General features: G+C 35.9%; 1 protein-coding gene across 2 annotated transcripts; it reads right to left on the minus strand.

Annotated features, from left to right (window-relative positions):
- Positions 1–1342: 1342 nt before the first annotated feature.
- LOC121424552 (mesoderm induction early response protein 1-like) lies at positions 1343–15776 on the minus strand. Of its 2 annotated transcripts, none has more exons than XM_041620278.1 (10): positions 15696–15776; positions 11952–11976; positions 11300–11433; positions 10301–10532; positions 9454–9530; positions 8088–8157; positions 6914–7065; positions 6224–6400; positions 5362–5489; positions 1343–3791 (listed from the first exon to the last, which is right to left on the minus strand). In XM_041620278.1, the coding sequence occupies exons 1-10, from the start codon at positions 15702–15704 to the stop codon at positions 3218–3220; spliced, it is 1578 nt and encodes a 525-aa protein (XP_041476212.1). In that variant the 5' UTR covers positions 15705–15776; the 3' UTR covers positions 1343–3217. The 2 variants fall into 2 exon arrangements, with proteins under 2 accessions (XP_041476212.1, XP_041476213.1); XM_041620279.1 differs by lacking the exon at positions 15696–15776 and adding an exon at positions 15325–15349.
- Between the last annotated feature and the right edge of the window lie 144 nt (positions 15777–15920).

Below are 15920 nucleotides of genomic sequence, written 5' to 3' on the forward strand. Positions count from 1 at the left end.
CTTTGGTGCTGCCAATCTCCCACACATCTACAATGCAAAAACCCAATAAAATAATACTTTGTCACATGTAGTATAAATAAACAGAACATGCACTCTAATCATGTGAAGGTCTGAGTTGTCTTAAAGGCCACATTAATTCAAATATCAAATTAATGAATTTAATAAATTAGTGCTGATTGTAATTATGTAAAAAATTTAGAGGTATGTATAATGGGATAATTAGGAATGGCAGGGTTAAGTTTTATCTATCACTAGTAGTATGAAACAAAATCAAATGCATTTCAATATATTCATATCACTGTGGAATTCAATCCTTTAAAATACTGTTCCTCCACCAATGATAAGCCACCTTCAGTTAAATATTTGTAAAAACTTGACTTTTTCCCAAACTTAATTATTAAACATTTTGATAGCTGTAAAAACTGCAACTTCCTATTTTTTAAATCTTTGAATCAGAATGTGATATAGCAGCTATAATATGTAAGCACCAAAATGTATGAAGTTATTATCAATGAATTAGGATACAGCGCTGTAGGAAATATCCCTAAACAACCAGAAAAGGGGTTCATGGTTCAAATCCCAAGTCATATTTTTAGAAAAGTGATTTTAAGGTTGATCCCCAGGTGCCCCTTATACAAAGCTTAGCAATCATCATGTAATTTTTGTATGTTCGATCACAGACTATAACGTGCAATTAATCATAAAACTAACTATATGATTAAACACTAACCTTTGTGATATGGGACCCTGATGGTAACAAGCTCTTGAAAGATAATCTGAAAAAACTTGATTACTGTGCACACACACATTTGAGAAGCCACAATTTATTACACATAATTTAATATTTTAGCATCTAAAGATAAGAAAGCAGGTCCCAAATACACAGCTGCCTAATCTGGTGCGTGTTTCATAAAGCTGTTCATAAAGTAACGAAAGACTTTAAGCATGACTGGAACATGTTCTTAGGTCATAACTCAATTACTCAGTGATATCACATAGCACAAGAAAGGTTCACCAGTCGTGCGTAAAGTCGTTTGTATCTTACGAACAGCTTTATGAAACACCCACCTGGTTATAAAGCTAAGGGCAGAGTCACAGAAAAAGATCAATTGTTAGTAGGTGGTCGGGGAGGCAATGCCACACCACTGCTTAAGGGTGAAAACATTCTGAATACATTTTCACTCTAATCAAATATCAGCTTTCTACACAATTTCAACATGCTAACAGCAGTGCTCCCATAGCCAGAATGGTCATCAATCAGCAACGGTTTCACAAAGAGTGACTAAAAATCAAACTTTTATTTCCATTTGCCTGTGGCAAGGCTCCACACTAACCTCTTTTGTTGGTGGCCCGATTGGTTCACCAAAATCATCAATTTCATATTTTTGGTGGCTCGCAAAGCAATTCTAGTGGCCCTAACACAATAGAAAACATTAGAATTTATCAAAACTTTGGTAGCCCAACAGGGCCCCCAGGTGTTGGCATTTACAGAATTTTGGTGTTCCGACTCTCATTTTTTGTTGCCCCGGGCCACCTGGCCACTGCCAATGTCGAGCCCTGCCTGTGGTATAAGCATCAAGGTATTGGTCAGATCATGAGACACAATCTACCCAAGATCTATTAATGAGATTAAGCTTTAAATAACATGTGTGTGTTGGCACAAAAGCAGAAATTAGTTAGACCCAACTCTTAGTGAAATATCCCCCCCCCACCACCACAACCAATCAACTGGCAGTGTAAAATCCAAAGCTGGAAGTGTCTGGTCAAGAAGACACACAATAAATGGTTGGATTTCTTCATAGTCCTCCTATTCTTTCAAAAGACATATATCTATGTTTGGCATGCTTCACCCAGGCAGTGGTACAACTGAGAGTTTCAGCAGCACCGGGACTGAAAAGGGCCCGTGGAGAAAATGTGTGACATTGTGCCTCAAATAGTTGCCATAAAAAACTAGAGATTACAATAAATATCTGGGCGGTTGTGCAGAGTAAGAAAATTTGGTTCAAGCCCAAATGCTCAATGGCTACTCTACTTCATTGCAGCCATAACTTGACTACAATAATGGCTAATCTAGATCGAATATATTCAAATGACCTACTAAACGACATAAAATAAATCGATTCATCATTCTATTTCTCCTCAGCCTCTATATTATTATGGCTGAGATAAAGATAACCATAAAATAATGATGCCCAGTCACTATTACAGTTGATATGCATCTGAGCTTTATCTTCTTTTAAGCAAATTCCTTTTTAATGAAACCTAATGGAAGCATGTAAGATTATAAAAAGCAATAGATAAAACTTGAAAGTAGCAACTTGAAAACCAAGTGCACACTCGGGTGCATTTTAGTAAAACATTTATCACCGACCAGTCCCTCACAGAGGACTGAAAGCTGTCAGTCTTCTGGTTGGTTTCTTACACAACCAAATTTAATCTGATTTATGAAAACTCATCTGGGATGGCTTACAAATGAAATGTATTTGGTTATGTGCACACTTACATGAGATGATGACATGTACGATCACAGGCAAGGCCTATAGGAATTTTTTTGTATCTACATAGATGTATCTTAGGAGGGAAAAATGAAGCATTCGTGTCTGTAAAAATGACATAAGATATGGATTTCTATATTAAAAAAGGAATGGTCGGTTACATATACAAAGAACGAACAGAAAAATATGATGCTACCAATATGTATCATTGCACACAACTCCAAAAAAATGAATCATCACGCAATGCCTTCACGGTAAACTTTGTGATAAAGTCCTTCCTTTTCATTAACTTTCTATTTTCATACCTCTCTTCACCTGAGAACATGATATATATTTATATTTTAGAACATCTTTATTGGGGGGAAATAAAAGATTTAAGAGAACAGGGAGGAATATAGTCTTAAGATTCACAGTAATGGTAAAATTTCATGACAGGAAAGTGAGGAAGAAATAGAGGATTGCGATAATGGCAAAGAATTACAATTCCTCACGTTGAGCTAATCTGTTTGTAGTGGTATCCCGTCACTTCAAACAAACTTCACACCAACTCCGCAAACAAGATCACGTCCTTTCTTCTACCATAATTTTTTTTTTACTTATCTTATTTTTTACAAAGATACAACCAGGTGGTACAAAAAGATGGATCACATAAACTCTATCTTGCATCTCTCTGGCTTATTTACATATTAACACAGAATACTGCAGCACATAACGCGTGTCCATCATTGGCTGACGACTGAACTATACTTTTCTCTTGACATCCCTTCCGTTGCTTTGAACCCACTTCCAATAGTAACCACACTCTGTGAAGGCAGTAAGCCCTTTGCACTAGGATCCAAGTTCTGTAAATTGTGCGCCAGGGAGGGTTTGGCTGCAGGGGGCACATCAATGGGAGCAAGAAGCTCTGCAGCAGAGTTTGTGATGTTCATTCCTCCATTGCTATCTAGGAAATTGTTCAGGTTCTCCAGGACGGAGAGGTCATTGTCTTTTAGTCGCTGTTTCTTAGCGGGAGGTACACCGTCTTCCGAGGTTATGGGCATGGAACGGGTGCTTGCATAAGGAAGAGAGCTGTAGGAGGTTCCTAACGTTCCTGAGGCTGAAGCTTCGTGAGGGAGGTCACCACTAGCAAGGCCACCGATTGCTGCAGAACAGTTCTGAAGGTCTGGCACTCCATTGAGAGCCATCATGGTGACTTGATTGGGTGGTTTATTCATCCTTGTCTTGTCCAGGAGAGACTGGGCAGGTGGAGGACTCATACTGTTGTCGATATCATCCAGGAACCGGTCCATGTAGTCCCTAGAATGGAAACAAAATATATAAATGAATGAGAGGGAACATGATTTTAACCGACATGTATATCTATTCAATCAATAAGGTGTGATTCCAACAATATGCAGGACAGAGGCAACATGTATTTTAAAAAGAAATATATTAGTTATATAAATAATAATAATATTAGTATATACATTACTAACATACCTAGAGATGAAAGAATATTGTGAACAATTTCACAATATTTCCAAATAATAGTTAGTCAAAGCTCACCATCTCAATGCAATTTAAAAAACATAGATACAGACAGCGTCTACCAAAAATCAAGTAACAAATCAAAAAAGGTATTTTCTTTCGATCAACAAAAACATAAGTGAAGGAATAGAAAACTAAATGATTGTTAGTTGGTATTTTCAATAAGGTCACAAATATATTATTGCTCTTTCGAGGAAGAAATCTAAAACATTAGACACATGTTTTGAGTTAAAGATATGTGTTAGGAATATTCATTGCACACTAGTCAGGTGGATTTCATATCTCATACAAGTGGTAAAATATCGGTCTTAAGTTAATTCAGTTGTGCAGATGCACAGAAGTTCTCTTTTGTAAATGGAATATTTTACTTGGTATACTTATGCACTCATCTGTAATTAACAATTTTAGGAGTTCTTTCCTAGTTACGATAGGGTATATTAGGAGGTTGGTTGGTCAGGGAGAACCACCTTAAGCTAAGATAGACCATAGATCTTTGTTTAGCCAGGAAAAGTTATCTGAGGGAATCAACATCGGTAACAAGTCTATAAGCCCAAGCTCCATCGACATTATATGTCTAATTCATGACAATTTTGGGGGCTTGATCTCGTCCGTAATCTTCAAAGTCCGATCTGAGGGGCATCGCCATCTGCGGAGGCCAAGGGACTGTCTGCCAAGGGCCAAGGAAGCATCGCTATCCGCAGAGGCCAAGGGACCGACTACCAAGGGCCAAGTAGGGCAACGCCAGCTGCGGAGGCCAGGGACTGAATGCCAGCAGCCGAGTGGGGCATGTCACATCCAGACGGACGATGATTCAACTTTATTTTGCCCAAGTTAAGTTATATTCATTTGTGATCATTTCAATATCCATACATATATCATATATGTTTATGCATAATACCTTTGTGAAACAATCCCAAACCCCCAAAAAAGATTTAAACATTAAACTTTTATATAACTTTATACAACTGGTTTATATACCCCTTATATGGTGTCTCGAGTAGCAGTCAATAAATAATTTAAAAAGTCACTTCACATGAAATATAGGAGCGCTTTGAGCACCTAACAAGGTGGAAATGTGCGCAATATAAATATCCTATATTATTATTATTATGAAATGCTCAACCTTATCATACCGAGTGGGAGAGGGCATTTTGTGGTGTAGAATCAATTATACATGTATTAAAAAGCTGTGCGCACTAGAATCGGTAGGCTAGCTTAACCGGGGTAATATAGGAGCGCCTTGAACACCTAGCATGGTGGATATGTGCGCTATACAAATCCTATATCATTATTATTATTATTTAAAAAAAACTATTTGTATTTGTATAGATGAACTTACGTGATTCCTGGATGAAGGTGATATTTCTTCTTCGCTAGTCTGCTTTGATTTGCAAACATGTCGTGACGTGCCGTTTTCTTCCAGAGGTAGTAAAATTGGACCAACTCACCAACAGATCTCGTCCTCACCTATAAAAAAAAATCAATTTGAACCAGACCTGCAACACTCTGTGAATGATAAACTGTATTCTTTGATTCCCAAACCTTTTTTTTCTCTCCAAAAGCTGTAGATTCTATAATAAAATATGCAATGCTCTTGCAGATGGAAAAAAACCCATAAGTATATCTCAATTTGGTTTTAACAAAACCGAAAAAGACATTGGTTCACGTTGCTATGATTGGATTTTTTTTTTACTTGAAAGTTAAAAGCTACTTGAAATTACACTCATCCTATAATCTATAACTTATGTAAGATTTGTAAAATAGAGACATATAAAAATTATTTTCTCAATAATATATGATTTCCTAAAAATATCTTCTTGCAGTTTTCACAAGGCACATAATCTTTTTGCAAATAATGTGAATATACAAAAAATAAGAAAAGCCATCTCACTTGCTCATTTCATGAGACAAATATACACCAAGCAAATGCTTGGTGCATTTGGCACATTTTACCATTTTTTTCTACATTTGCATCCTTTGCATAACCCTCCCAAAATGTCTGCAGGCCCCATGAAAATCACACTTTACTCTGAACTGATGTGCTCTTATACCCGTTGCAGTAAAATTTCTAACAATTTGTTGATAAATCAATGTCCATATACACATCTACAGTAGATGTGAAATAATTCTAAAGAAAGAGCTTCACTTCAAATACTGCCATTATGAATCCATCTCATACATGATCATAACACATACATTACCTTGTGTTGATGGATTAGATGGAAGTTCTTGCCATACGTTCTGAGACCACTCTCAAAGTTTCTACACTCCTCCTCTGACCAGAGGCTCATCTCATCTGCTGGTGGTGCCATCTGCATCCGATGCCGCCTCAATGCTTCCTCTACATTGTGCCCACATTGTAGGAGGATGAAAAGGGTCTGACGTGAAAAAAAAAGAAAAGAGTAAAGGTTGGGTTGGAGGACATTCTTGTATAGGGGTATTATCATAAGGAAATCACCCAATCAGGACATAGAACAGTGATGGATGGATATACAATTTACATTAGATATGGAGACTAAAAATCAGAAGTACTTCACGTCCAAATGTACTACATGTACAGATCAGTTTGCACTCTAGCAACTTTGCAGCATCCTGCTCTGCGAGACAAATAGTACACATGCAGTTCCACGTAAGCCTTCACAGATTAAATTTGCAGTAAATTTTCCTGAAATTGAGACCAAATTAGGAGTAACAAACTTCCATTCGTTAACTGGGGGGGAGAGGAAGTGCCTGATTTAGAAGTGATAGCATGTTTTCTGTAACCCCGATGCTAAAATTCTGCATCCATCTCTGAGGCAATAGACACTTTTCAGAAGCTTATTGTTTGCTATGTGAAATGCTCCCAATAACACCCCGCACTCACTCTGTCAGCGCATCTCCTGATATCTTACCCTTTCATCATCTCTGATGTGACACCCAGATGGCAATGCCCTAATGCCTTGCATGCCTGCTACAGGTTGATGAACTTGGGCTAGAAAGCGCTCTGTATCAGCTGCCTGCAGCTTGTACGGATCCCATAATAGCCTATCTTCATTCTCATATACTGCATAAAAATAAGATATTAAGGAAAAAAGATGTACACGTTTAAGTACTTGGTCCTTCTGTGTCCTATTTGTCTACCCTAAAACAGTGATATCTGGCAGATCAACCAGTCACAGTGGTTATCAACATCCTAAACACGCTGATGGAAAATAACAAAAGCTCAGACCCAAAGAAAAACTATTTTGCAGTTTCTTCATGGTGGAAACAAGGAGTTCACATAAACTGCATTATACATGTAAGATAGCTGAAACATTTCATACCACTTTCCTTTTTCTACCTCGAAACAGGCAAATCAGGTTGAATTGATTAATATCCCTTATGAATATCCAAGAGTATTCTAAATAAATGATGAAAGGACTGGCTAGCATTAGCTCTACAGGCCTTAGACTCGGCAGGACTAGGTCCGGCAACATTAGAATTGGTCTCGATTTGTTGCAAGTCGGCAATGACTAGTACACCGTTCTCATTATACTTTCTTAATCTGGTTTACTGGAAACCGGTTCAGAAACCAGTTTCGAAGATCGCTTCGCTTGCGATCCCATTTGATCACCTGAAAGTTATTTTCAAAACCATTTCACGTAAATCAGTTTTGTTAATATGGGTTTTAGGTTTTTATGTTTTAGGACGGTAGCGAGAATGGTGTCTAGGTCTACAAGTTAAAGAGGGATACAAAACAAATACATTAGGCTCTTCTTTCGAAAGCATAGTGGGAATTATTAATCCATGGTTGGACTGGCAATGTAACCATTCTTCCTTCTGATCAGGAAAAATAGTAATTGGCACTCCAACCTCGGATAAATAATTCCCACTATACTTTCTCAAAGCCTGATATATTTGTATCTTATACAATAAATTTCAAACATCATATTGAAATTTGTCATTCTACTTCATGTTTTGCTTTGACACTCATAAATTACAATGGAATAAACTAAATCACAAAATAATGCCCTACACTGTGAAAATACAAAGCGTTCATTTAACATAGGATATCTGAAAGAAACGTCCCAAGTTGAGTGAACTCACCTGGTGCATCATCATAATGACTAAGGCCTTCAGGCACTACGGCTTGGAAGTCAGAACCTACATTTATACACTGGATGAGAAATATGGAAAGATCTGAGTAAATCATCTAGGCAACAAATTGATGCTATTAATACCTTACATATCTTACTGATTGATCTTTGCAGGAGTACTCTCCCAAAAAGTAAACATGAAGAATACTGTACAGTAGTCCAATTTATGTCAAATCAGGAACAAATCACAACATGCCTTCAATTTCCCCTAAAAATTACTCTAGTGAATGACCTTCCTTTACAATATTGGTCACCAAAGTCAATTCAATTCATCTTGTATTAAGATGACATCACTGTTTTCCCCAAATAACCAAACCTGTACCCCAAGAATCTATTCAAATCATAATTTTTCTCCAGTATGAGAGATGCAGGCATGTGGAAATGAGGGGTTAATCTTCACCTGATTGGGCATATCTTCATGTATTGAGAAATTCATAATAGCATTATCCACAGTCAATCTTTATCTTTGTTACCATAACTTCACATCTACTATAGATATATATGCCCTGTTTCACCAAGCAACTTGCTGAATTATGTTCACTGACAACTATTATAAGCTACTGAAATCCTTAAATGCTATTGGCTAAGGGCAAATGTATGATTGGAAATCTCTGACAAATTGCTTCATGAGCTGGTACCCTGATATCTAGAGTAGATGTGAAATCATGTTAAAAAGGAAAAAGCTATATTGCTGTCAATGCTATTGAAAACCCATATATGAAGAATGGTGGCAACTATAGCAATACTGTTCAATTTCAATTAAAACCAAGGTTAACATTAAAGTTACCATCAAATGTGTTAGATCGCCAAGGGGTATTTCATTGAAGACAATGAATGAGTGAGATTCACGCTAACTTCCGCAAATCATTCTTGCCATTACGTCAATCTCTCATGTTCACATTTCAACAAGAGTTACTTTTTCTTATGAAGAGGACAGACATCAAAAACGTGTACATCATGACGGGCATTCACTAAATTAAAAGACAGACCGTTCAGAAACAGCACCAAATAACAATGAAAGACCAAAACAGTACTTATTTTCACATCTATTTTAAGACATCCAAATGAATAAAGCATGGATGGAAATACATTAATTTAGAGAAGAAATATAAAGGAACTATTAAAGCTGTAATGAATGAGATTATTTTCCTTGTATCACACAATGCTCCACTTTTTATGACTGCTACACAAGAGTTCTTCTTTGAAGCGATTCTTTGACATAGGACAATACAGAACATAGTCGAAAGCTTTTCTCTTGTAACCAAAAGTGCTAATCAAATTTCAAGAAGTGAAATTATACCCTTAACTGTATTTACCTTTTTCCAGTCATCTACTGGTACATAGTCAGAGTCTTCTGAACCTGATTCTGATTCATCATCAGCATTTGTACTGGCTGTTGAGTGAAAGCAATCAACAATATGGACAGTTATACTCTTTTCTCAGCACAAGTGTGCATATATTGCTATTTCCCTTGCTGACATAGACATTAAGGGGGGAATGAAAGGGATTATGGGTTTAAACAGATTACAACATTTGTTGGTAAACAGTGAAAATTGTTAACTGAATCTTGTATTTTCATAAATGCCTCCCCCCCAAAAAAAAAAAATAAATAAATTTATAAATATGTTTCAAACACACTTTGCCCGGTTTGGACTGGTATCCTCATGTTAATCAGAATATTCTTGGCAAATATCTTTAACCAAGTGCTGTATTCTGTTACAACATCTTACAGGGAATTATCTCAAACAGGTTCCCTCTTCCATTAGAAGTGTTTAATTGGCTGGTTTCCATCCAGTATAGAAGGTAAATTTTCATTTGTAAATGCTGGGATTGCATATAAAACCAGGAGGCCGTTTCATAAAGCTGTTTGTAAGTTAAGAGCAGCTTTAAGAACGACTGGTGATCCTTTCCTATGCGCTAAATCACCTATGGTATATACCATTTAACAAGAAAGGATCACCAGTCGTTCTTAAAGTTGTTCTTATCTTATGAACAGCTTTATGAAACACCCACCGGATACCAATTCAGAGGAAGGTAGGAAATTTATACTGATGTCCTCGCACAGAAAGACTATGCTACACATGACTCAGCTAATGCCACAAATTTCAGTCTCAAAACCGATTTCTCTAGAATAGAAACCATTAAATACTTTAATTTGCTTACATCTTAGTAATCTTTGGGTGCTATCCCTGGTGTTGGTTGATTCTCTGGACTCTGAATATACATCGTTTGGAAGGGATTCTTCTGTCTCTCCATTAGTGAGCTCTTCTTCTCCGTTTGTTAGTTCTTCCTCCTCCTCTTCTTCCTCTTCCTCCTCTTCTTCATCTTCTGCAGGGTTTCCCCCTTCGGGAGGGAGGTACATGGCTAAAAGGTCTTCCATTGGAATTTCTGCATCCTGTAATGTCAAGATGTTATATATAATAACACATTTTTTATGGACTTATTTCACTGGATGCCATGATAAAAAGGACTTCAAAATTACATCTTCATGAATCATATCCAAAAAAAAAATAAAAACCCCTCAAGGTATAGACCAAAATGACACTTGAGATTCAAAACACTACAGTTTAATGTTTGATGCAAGTTTGCTGTTTCACTTTTGACAAGAAATCCAATACTTGGGCCAGATAAAGTCAAAAAAATTAATCTGATTCATGATGGCATCTTAGGATGCAGAATCCAGTAAAGAAAGCATCATAGAAAACACTAATTATGGATTTTAGTGCCATGTAATTCAGGAATTTTGACCATAGGGTGCTTTGCATCAATCTCAAACTAAAATAACATTTGATTTTCACAAGGCCAATTTTGAAAACATGTGGCAAAGAAGCCTGCATTTAATAGCAACCTATGTTTACATTAATTGGAATTTTGACAATAAAATGGAGAAAGAAAATGCAAGCTTATCCAGCTTCCTAACTTCAAATGTATTGATAAGTTTGAATGTCAATATTATGAGAAACTTTACACAAGTTTTACTCTAAGACAGATTTGTTACCATCAATAGCTCAGCTGAAGTTTGCATCATCAAACCAGAACAGAAAAAAATGTTACCTGAATCTGATTGTATTAGACAAATTGTGGTGTTTGGCATCACTGATTCAGGCATATTACCAAACATGACTTTTTTTCACTCAAGATATAGGGTGATAGACAGTTTACCTGAGCTAGTTCATCCAGTTCATTATTGCTGAAACTTTCTCCACTCTCATTTTGCTCTTCTTCTTCCATTGTTTGTTCATCATCATAGTCGTGAACCATCATCTCCGCTGTTACATCAAAATCACGATCAGTTTCTAAATAGAATGAATATACAAGTGACAAAGTGATTATGTAATATATGTTGAACTAATCATGTCTCAGAGGAAAAACGGGATTTTTATATTACATTTGAATGTTACTCCAGAATTTTGAATAGAATTTCTGATACAACTTCTGCACCCTAACCCCCCCCCCAAAAAAAAAAGAGTTATGAAAAAATAAATATATGGATATCACATTGACAATGTTCTAGCTATGGCCTTTTAGTGGTGGTCAACTGGTCACAATTTCACAGCAATACAATTTTTTAGGCCGAGTGTTCTTAAAGCGAATGAATATCATGTACACGTAATGACAACCTGACATAAGCAAATCTTTGAAAATAAACTAACATTTAACACTTTTCATTTGAAAATAGTGGTGGTTGGAAGTAGTGTTCTTCATGATGGGTGGAGGTCAGAAATCTTTTGTGCCAGTAGGGCCAACCACTGCCGACCAATGTAGCTACATCACTGCACATTCACACTGAATCAAGACTTCAAAAAAAACTTACCAGGACTCGAGTCACTTGTTGCTGGCTGTGAAATATAAAATGAAATGAAATGGAAAACAATATTAATAATAGGATTAAAACAATAGAGGATTACAATATTTATAGCAATCCAATGATCAAACGTATCTTCTCAAATATGCAGTACAAAATTTTTTTGTAAATATTTATTGCTGAATACATCCTGCAAGGACTGCTAAAGTGAAAAAAATGCCAAAGGAAATCATTATAAGTACAGCATTTAGAAGAGACGAGTTTGAGATTCCTTCATTTTTTCTTCAAACTTATGAGAAATTTGGTACGCTAATTAGTGATAAAGCCCTCACCTCTGGACAAACAATTTCCTGACTCCAAAGATTACCTTGGTGCAAAACAAAAAATGTCCGTTTATGAGGACAGTGTTTTTAGTTTTTGTTTATTCACTTCCCCCTGTACTAGGACATATAAAGTGCTAAAACTTGACTCTCTGAACTCAATTCCCTCAAGTTCATCATCCATTCTTGATTGATTAGCTGACAATTTATTACCTTGGTCTGAAACTAATTTTTCCCAAAACTTAAGTGTTCACTCTGTTGAAATTCTACCCAGAACAGTGAATTTTTATCCCCAAAAAGCAAAAAAAATTAAAAAACAAAGGACATACAAATATTGAAATTAAAGGTCAAGTCCAACTCAGAAAATGTTGATTTGAATAAAGAGAAAATCAAACTAGCAAAACGCTGAAAAATTCTTCAAAATCGGATGTAAAATAAGAAAGTTATGACGTTTTAAAGTTTTGCTTATTTTTCACAAAACAGTGATATGCACAACTCAAATGAGACAGTCGATGATGTCCCTTACTCACTATTTCTGTTTTTTATTGTTTAAATTATACAATATTTCATTCATTATAGATTTGACAATAAGGACCAACTTGACTGAATCACATTGTATTAAACAAGATTCATTTCACATATTCAGGGAGTAATTAATTGTCGTTTCACTTGACAATTAAGAGAAAAATGGATTATTCAATATATCATATAATAAAATACAAAAGAAATAGTGAGTGGATAACGTCATCAGTCCCCTCATTTGCATATCCACCAGGCTGTGCATATAACTGTTTTGTGAAATTAAACAAAATTTTAAAATATCATAACTTTCTTATTTGACATCCAATTTTGAGGAAATTTTCAGTGTAATACTTTTTGGATTTTTCTCTTTATTCATATCAACTTTTTGTTGGGATGTACTGGTCCTTTAAATAAAATCTGAAATTGATTTTCTGATGCCTGGATCTACATAGTACATGGTATAGTGAATAATGTATTATCAACCGCCCTTGCATTACCAAACATGCACATCAAACGCATCAGAAAATTTCATATGCTCAAAACTTTGCACCATCCTTCCATAGCCAAGGGAACTTAAGTAGAAAGATGATGAAAATGGTCACAAGCACATTTTCAAAGTCTTTACATTCTCAAAATAATAAAAATTTGTCAAAATAGCTCATCAATAACTGATGTTTTCTCAACCTTGTGAATAGAAAACACGCGTTAAGAAAAGTTCAAGAGGTCTATATCTTTTTCAGGTGACGTGAGTGAAGAGGGGTCCGATATGAAGCTGATATTCCAAAAGGAAAATGATTTCCACAAAATTTTCACAAATTTACATTTTGTAGACCTGTATTAAAGTTGAAAGTTTTGTGAATTTATCAACTTAGAATGTGTTTGATATCACTTGATATAATTGAATTTGTGGAACGTGTTCAGTAATACAGTTCAGTAATTTTGCCTGAACATCCTGGGGTGGTATTCTAAAAACTGTCTTAAATATTCTTGTAACTTAGTAATTATAACAGCTCGCTAAATATTGCCTCAAATCAGTATTCTAAGAATTGTCTGCTCTCTGTAAGGACGTCCCCTACATGTATTTTATCTCTAACACAACCTAGTATTTTATCATCAACCAATCAATAAACTTGTTATATGCTTAGGTCAACCAATAGAAGCATCTCTTCTGAAAAATAATTGAGCGCATTATTGATATGAGGCATAATTTCCTTGCGCCCCTGACACTTAGTAGCTTCTGTGCTAAAAATACATGTGGGTGTTCTCAAAGACGTATAAAAGGTTCATGATCTCGAATACCAATTGTTAATTGTTGAAAAGTCTACCAATCCGCTGTTATAATTTCTTTGGAAAGTGTCTTTTTGTATAGCATGCTGTTCTTGTGGGATGCAGCAATAAATTATTATTGCGAGGGACAACATTAACTTTAAGTTACAACAGCCCCCTACATCATATGGCAATGAGTCCAAACTTCGCGCGTGTCCAAACTTCGCGGACGGTCATTATCTCCAAAACTAGCCAATATCCTTACAATCTGACATCATCAATGTGAAAAGCAACCTAAAATTACCCTTCGCTGAAAGTTTCTTTAGGATTAGTCCAGTATTCATGAAAATATTGGCAAAAGATCGGCAAATTTGTCACCGTTAGCGCCCGTTTTGAAGAAATCAACAAGCATCACGATATCACCATTTTGCAAGCAGAAATCATCAAAAATGTGAGTTAAATGTGGTACTAACCGATTCCATAGCATTTTGCCATCAATCTGATATAAAAAATATATTTCACTTTTTGAGCTTGAGTCTTTGTTTAAATCTCCACAAAAGCTTTGGTGCGCGAAGTTAGGTCACACTTTTTCTGAACGGTTTTCCAGCACAGCCCGCATTCGCCGATCGGAATAGAATTTTGAGATCGCGATACCGGCGAAACCCCGTGACCTACTTTACATTTTCGTCCATGATTTTATAGTTTACGATCTTGTCGTCAATGTGATTACTATTTCTTCAATTGGTTTTGTATAAATTATGAATAATTTGTGGACAAAATTATGAATAATTTGTGGACAAAATTAAGCCTGATGAATATTTTTGAAAAGTGCGCGAAGTTTGGACACCCCATCATACATGTACCTCTCCTCTCGTAAATTTTCTTGTATTTTGCAAGAATGCAAAGATAATTAAGATAATTTTGAGAATACCTGTCATCTCGATATGTTATGTTGCGCACAGAGATATAATTTATGCACCGTTTTGAACTTTACGAAAAATTCTAACGTTAGCTCTGACAATGGACATTCATAGTTTTCATAAGATACACGCTTACGCACTCAGACTCAGTGAAAGTTACAAGAATTTTCAGAATTTTTTCATTGTAACTGTGAACTTTACAAGAAGACAATTTTCACTTTCAGAATACGGCCCCAGATTTTTCATTCACTTATTGTTCTGTTTAGGCCCTACTTGCAAATCTTAAATGAACTTTTCTTAAAATCATATATGTCCAGCGCAACCACTTAGCTCTAGCCTCTAGCAAAAGGTGACCTTCATTACGCCAGAGCTTCGGCGTACATTGTCACATCGAACCGCTCATTCAGTCCCCATCGTCACGAGTATGGGCGACCGCCCATATTTATGTGCGCACAAGAGAACGGCGCAAGATAAACACACACAACACACACACACACTAATAGCACACACAGGAAGTCAATTTGGTTATTATTCTCACTCACTTGCGCCGAACACCGGTTACTTTCAGACAATACCATTCTTCCAAAAGCTGACAAATTCACACTTTAAGCACCCAAATATTCAATCTAGAAATCAAACAAATTAATTCGTAAATTTGGTAAAATTACGAAAAGAATGAAAAGACAAATTTTACCGGTAAATACTTCAGAAATTTTCGCACTTACCTGCGCCATGACTGCAGTATTATGGGATAACGATGACCTAGCGCTGCTGACGTAATGATTACAAAAAATACCCGGATGAAGAATTCTCTTACAACGTATTTTCAAGAAAAGAAACTCCTTATTAGTTGAATAGAATTGTAAAATCAATTGATTATTCTCTTAAACTATAGTTAGAATCATTATTATCTAACCAAAACCAGAAAAGAACTAAATTTTGAAAGTATA

The sequence above is a fragment of the Lytechinus variegatus genome, chromosome 11 (genome assembly GCF_018143015.1).
Source record: "Lytechinus variegatus isolate NC3 chromosome 11, Lvar_3.0, whole genome shotgun sequence".
NCBI lineage: Eukaryota > Metazoa > Echinodermata > Echinoidea > Temnopleuroida > Toxopneustidae > Lytechinus > Lytechinus variegatus.

Excerpts from the sequence above, each read along its gene's own strand:
- LOC121424552 (XM_041620278.1), bottom strand. Across the intron at positions 11,434-11,951 it reads AACAAGTGACTCGAGTCCTG|AAACTGATCGTGATTTTGAT; the intron begins GTAAGTTTTTTT and ends CATTCTATTTAG. Across the intron at positions 8,158-9,453 it reads CAGTAGATGACTGGAAAAAG|TGTATAAATGTAGGTTCTGA; the intron begins GTAAATACAGTT and ends TTTCTCATCCAG.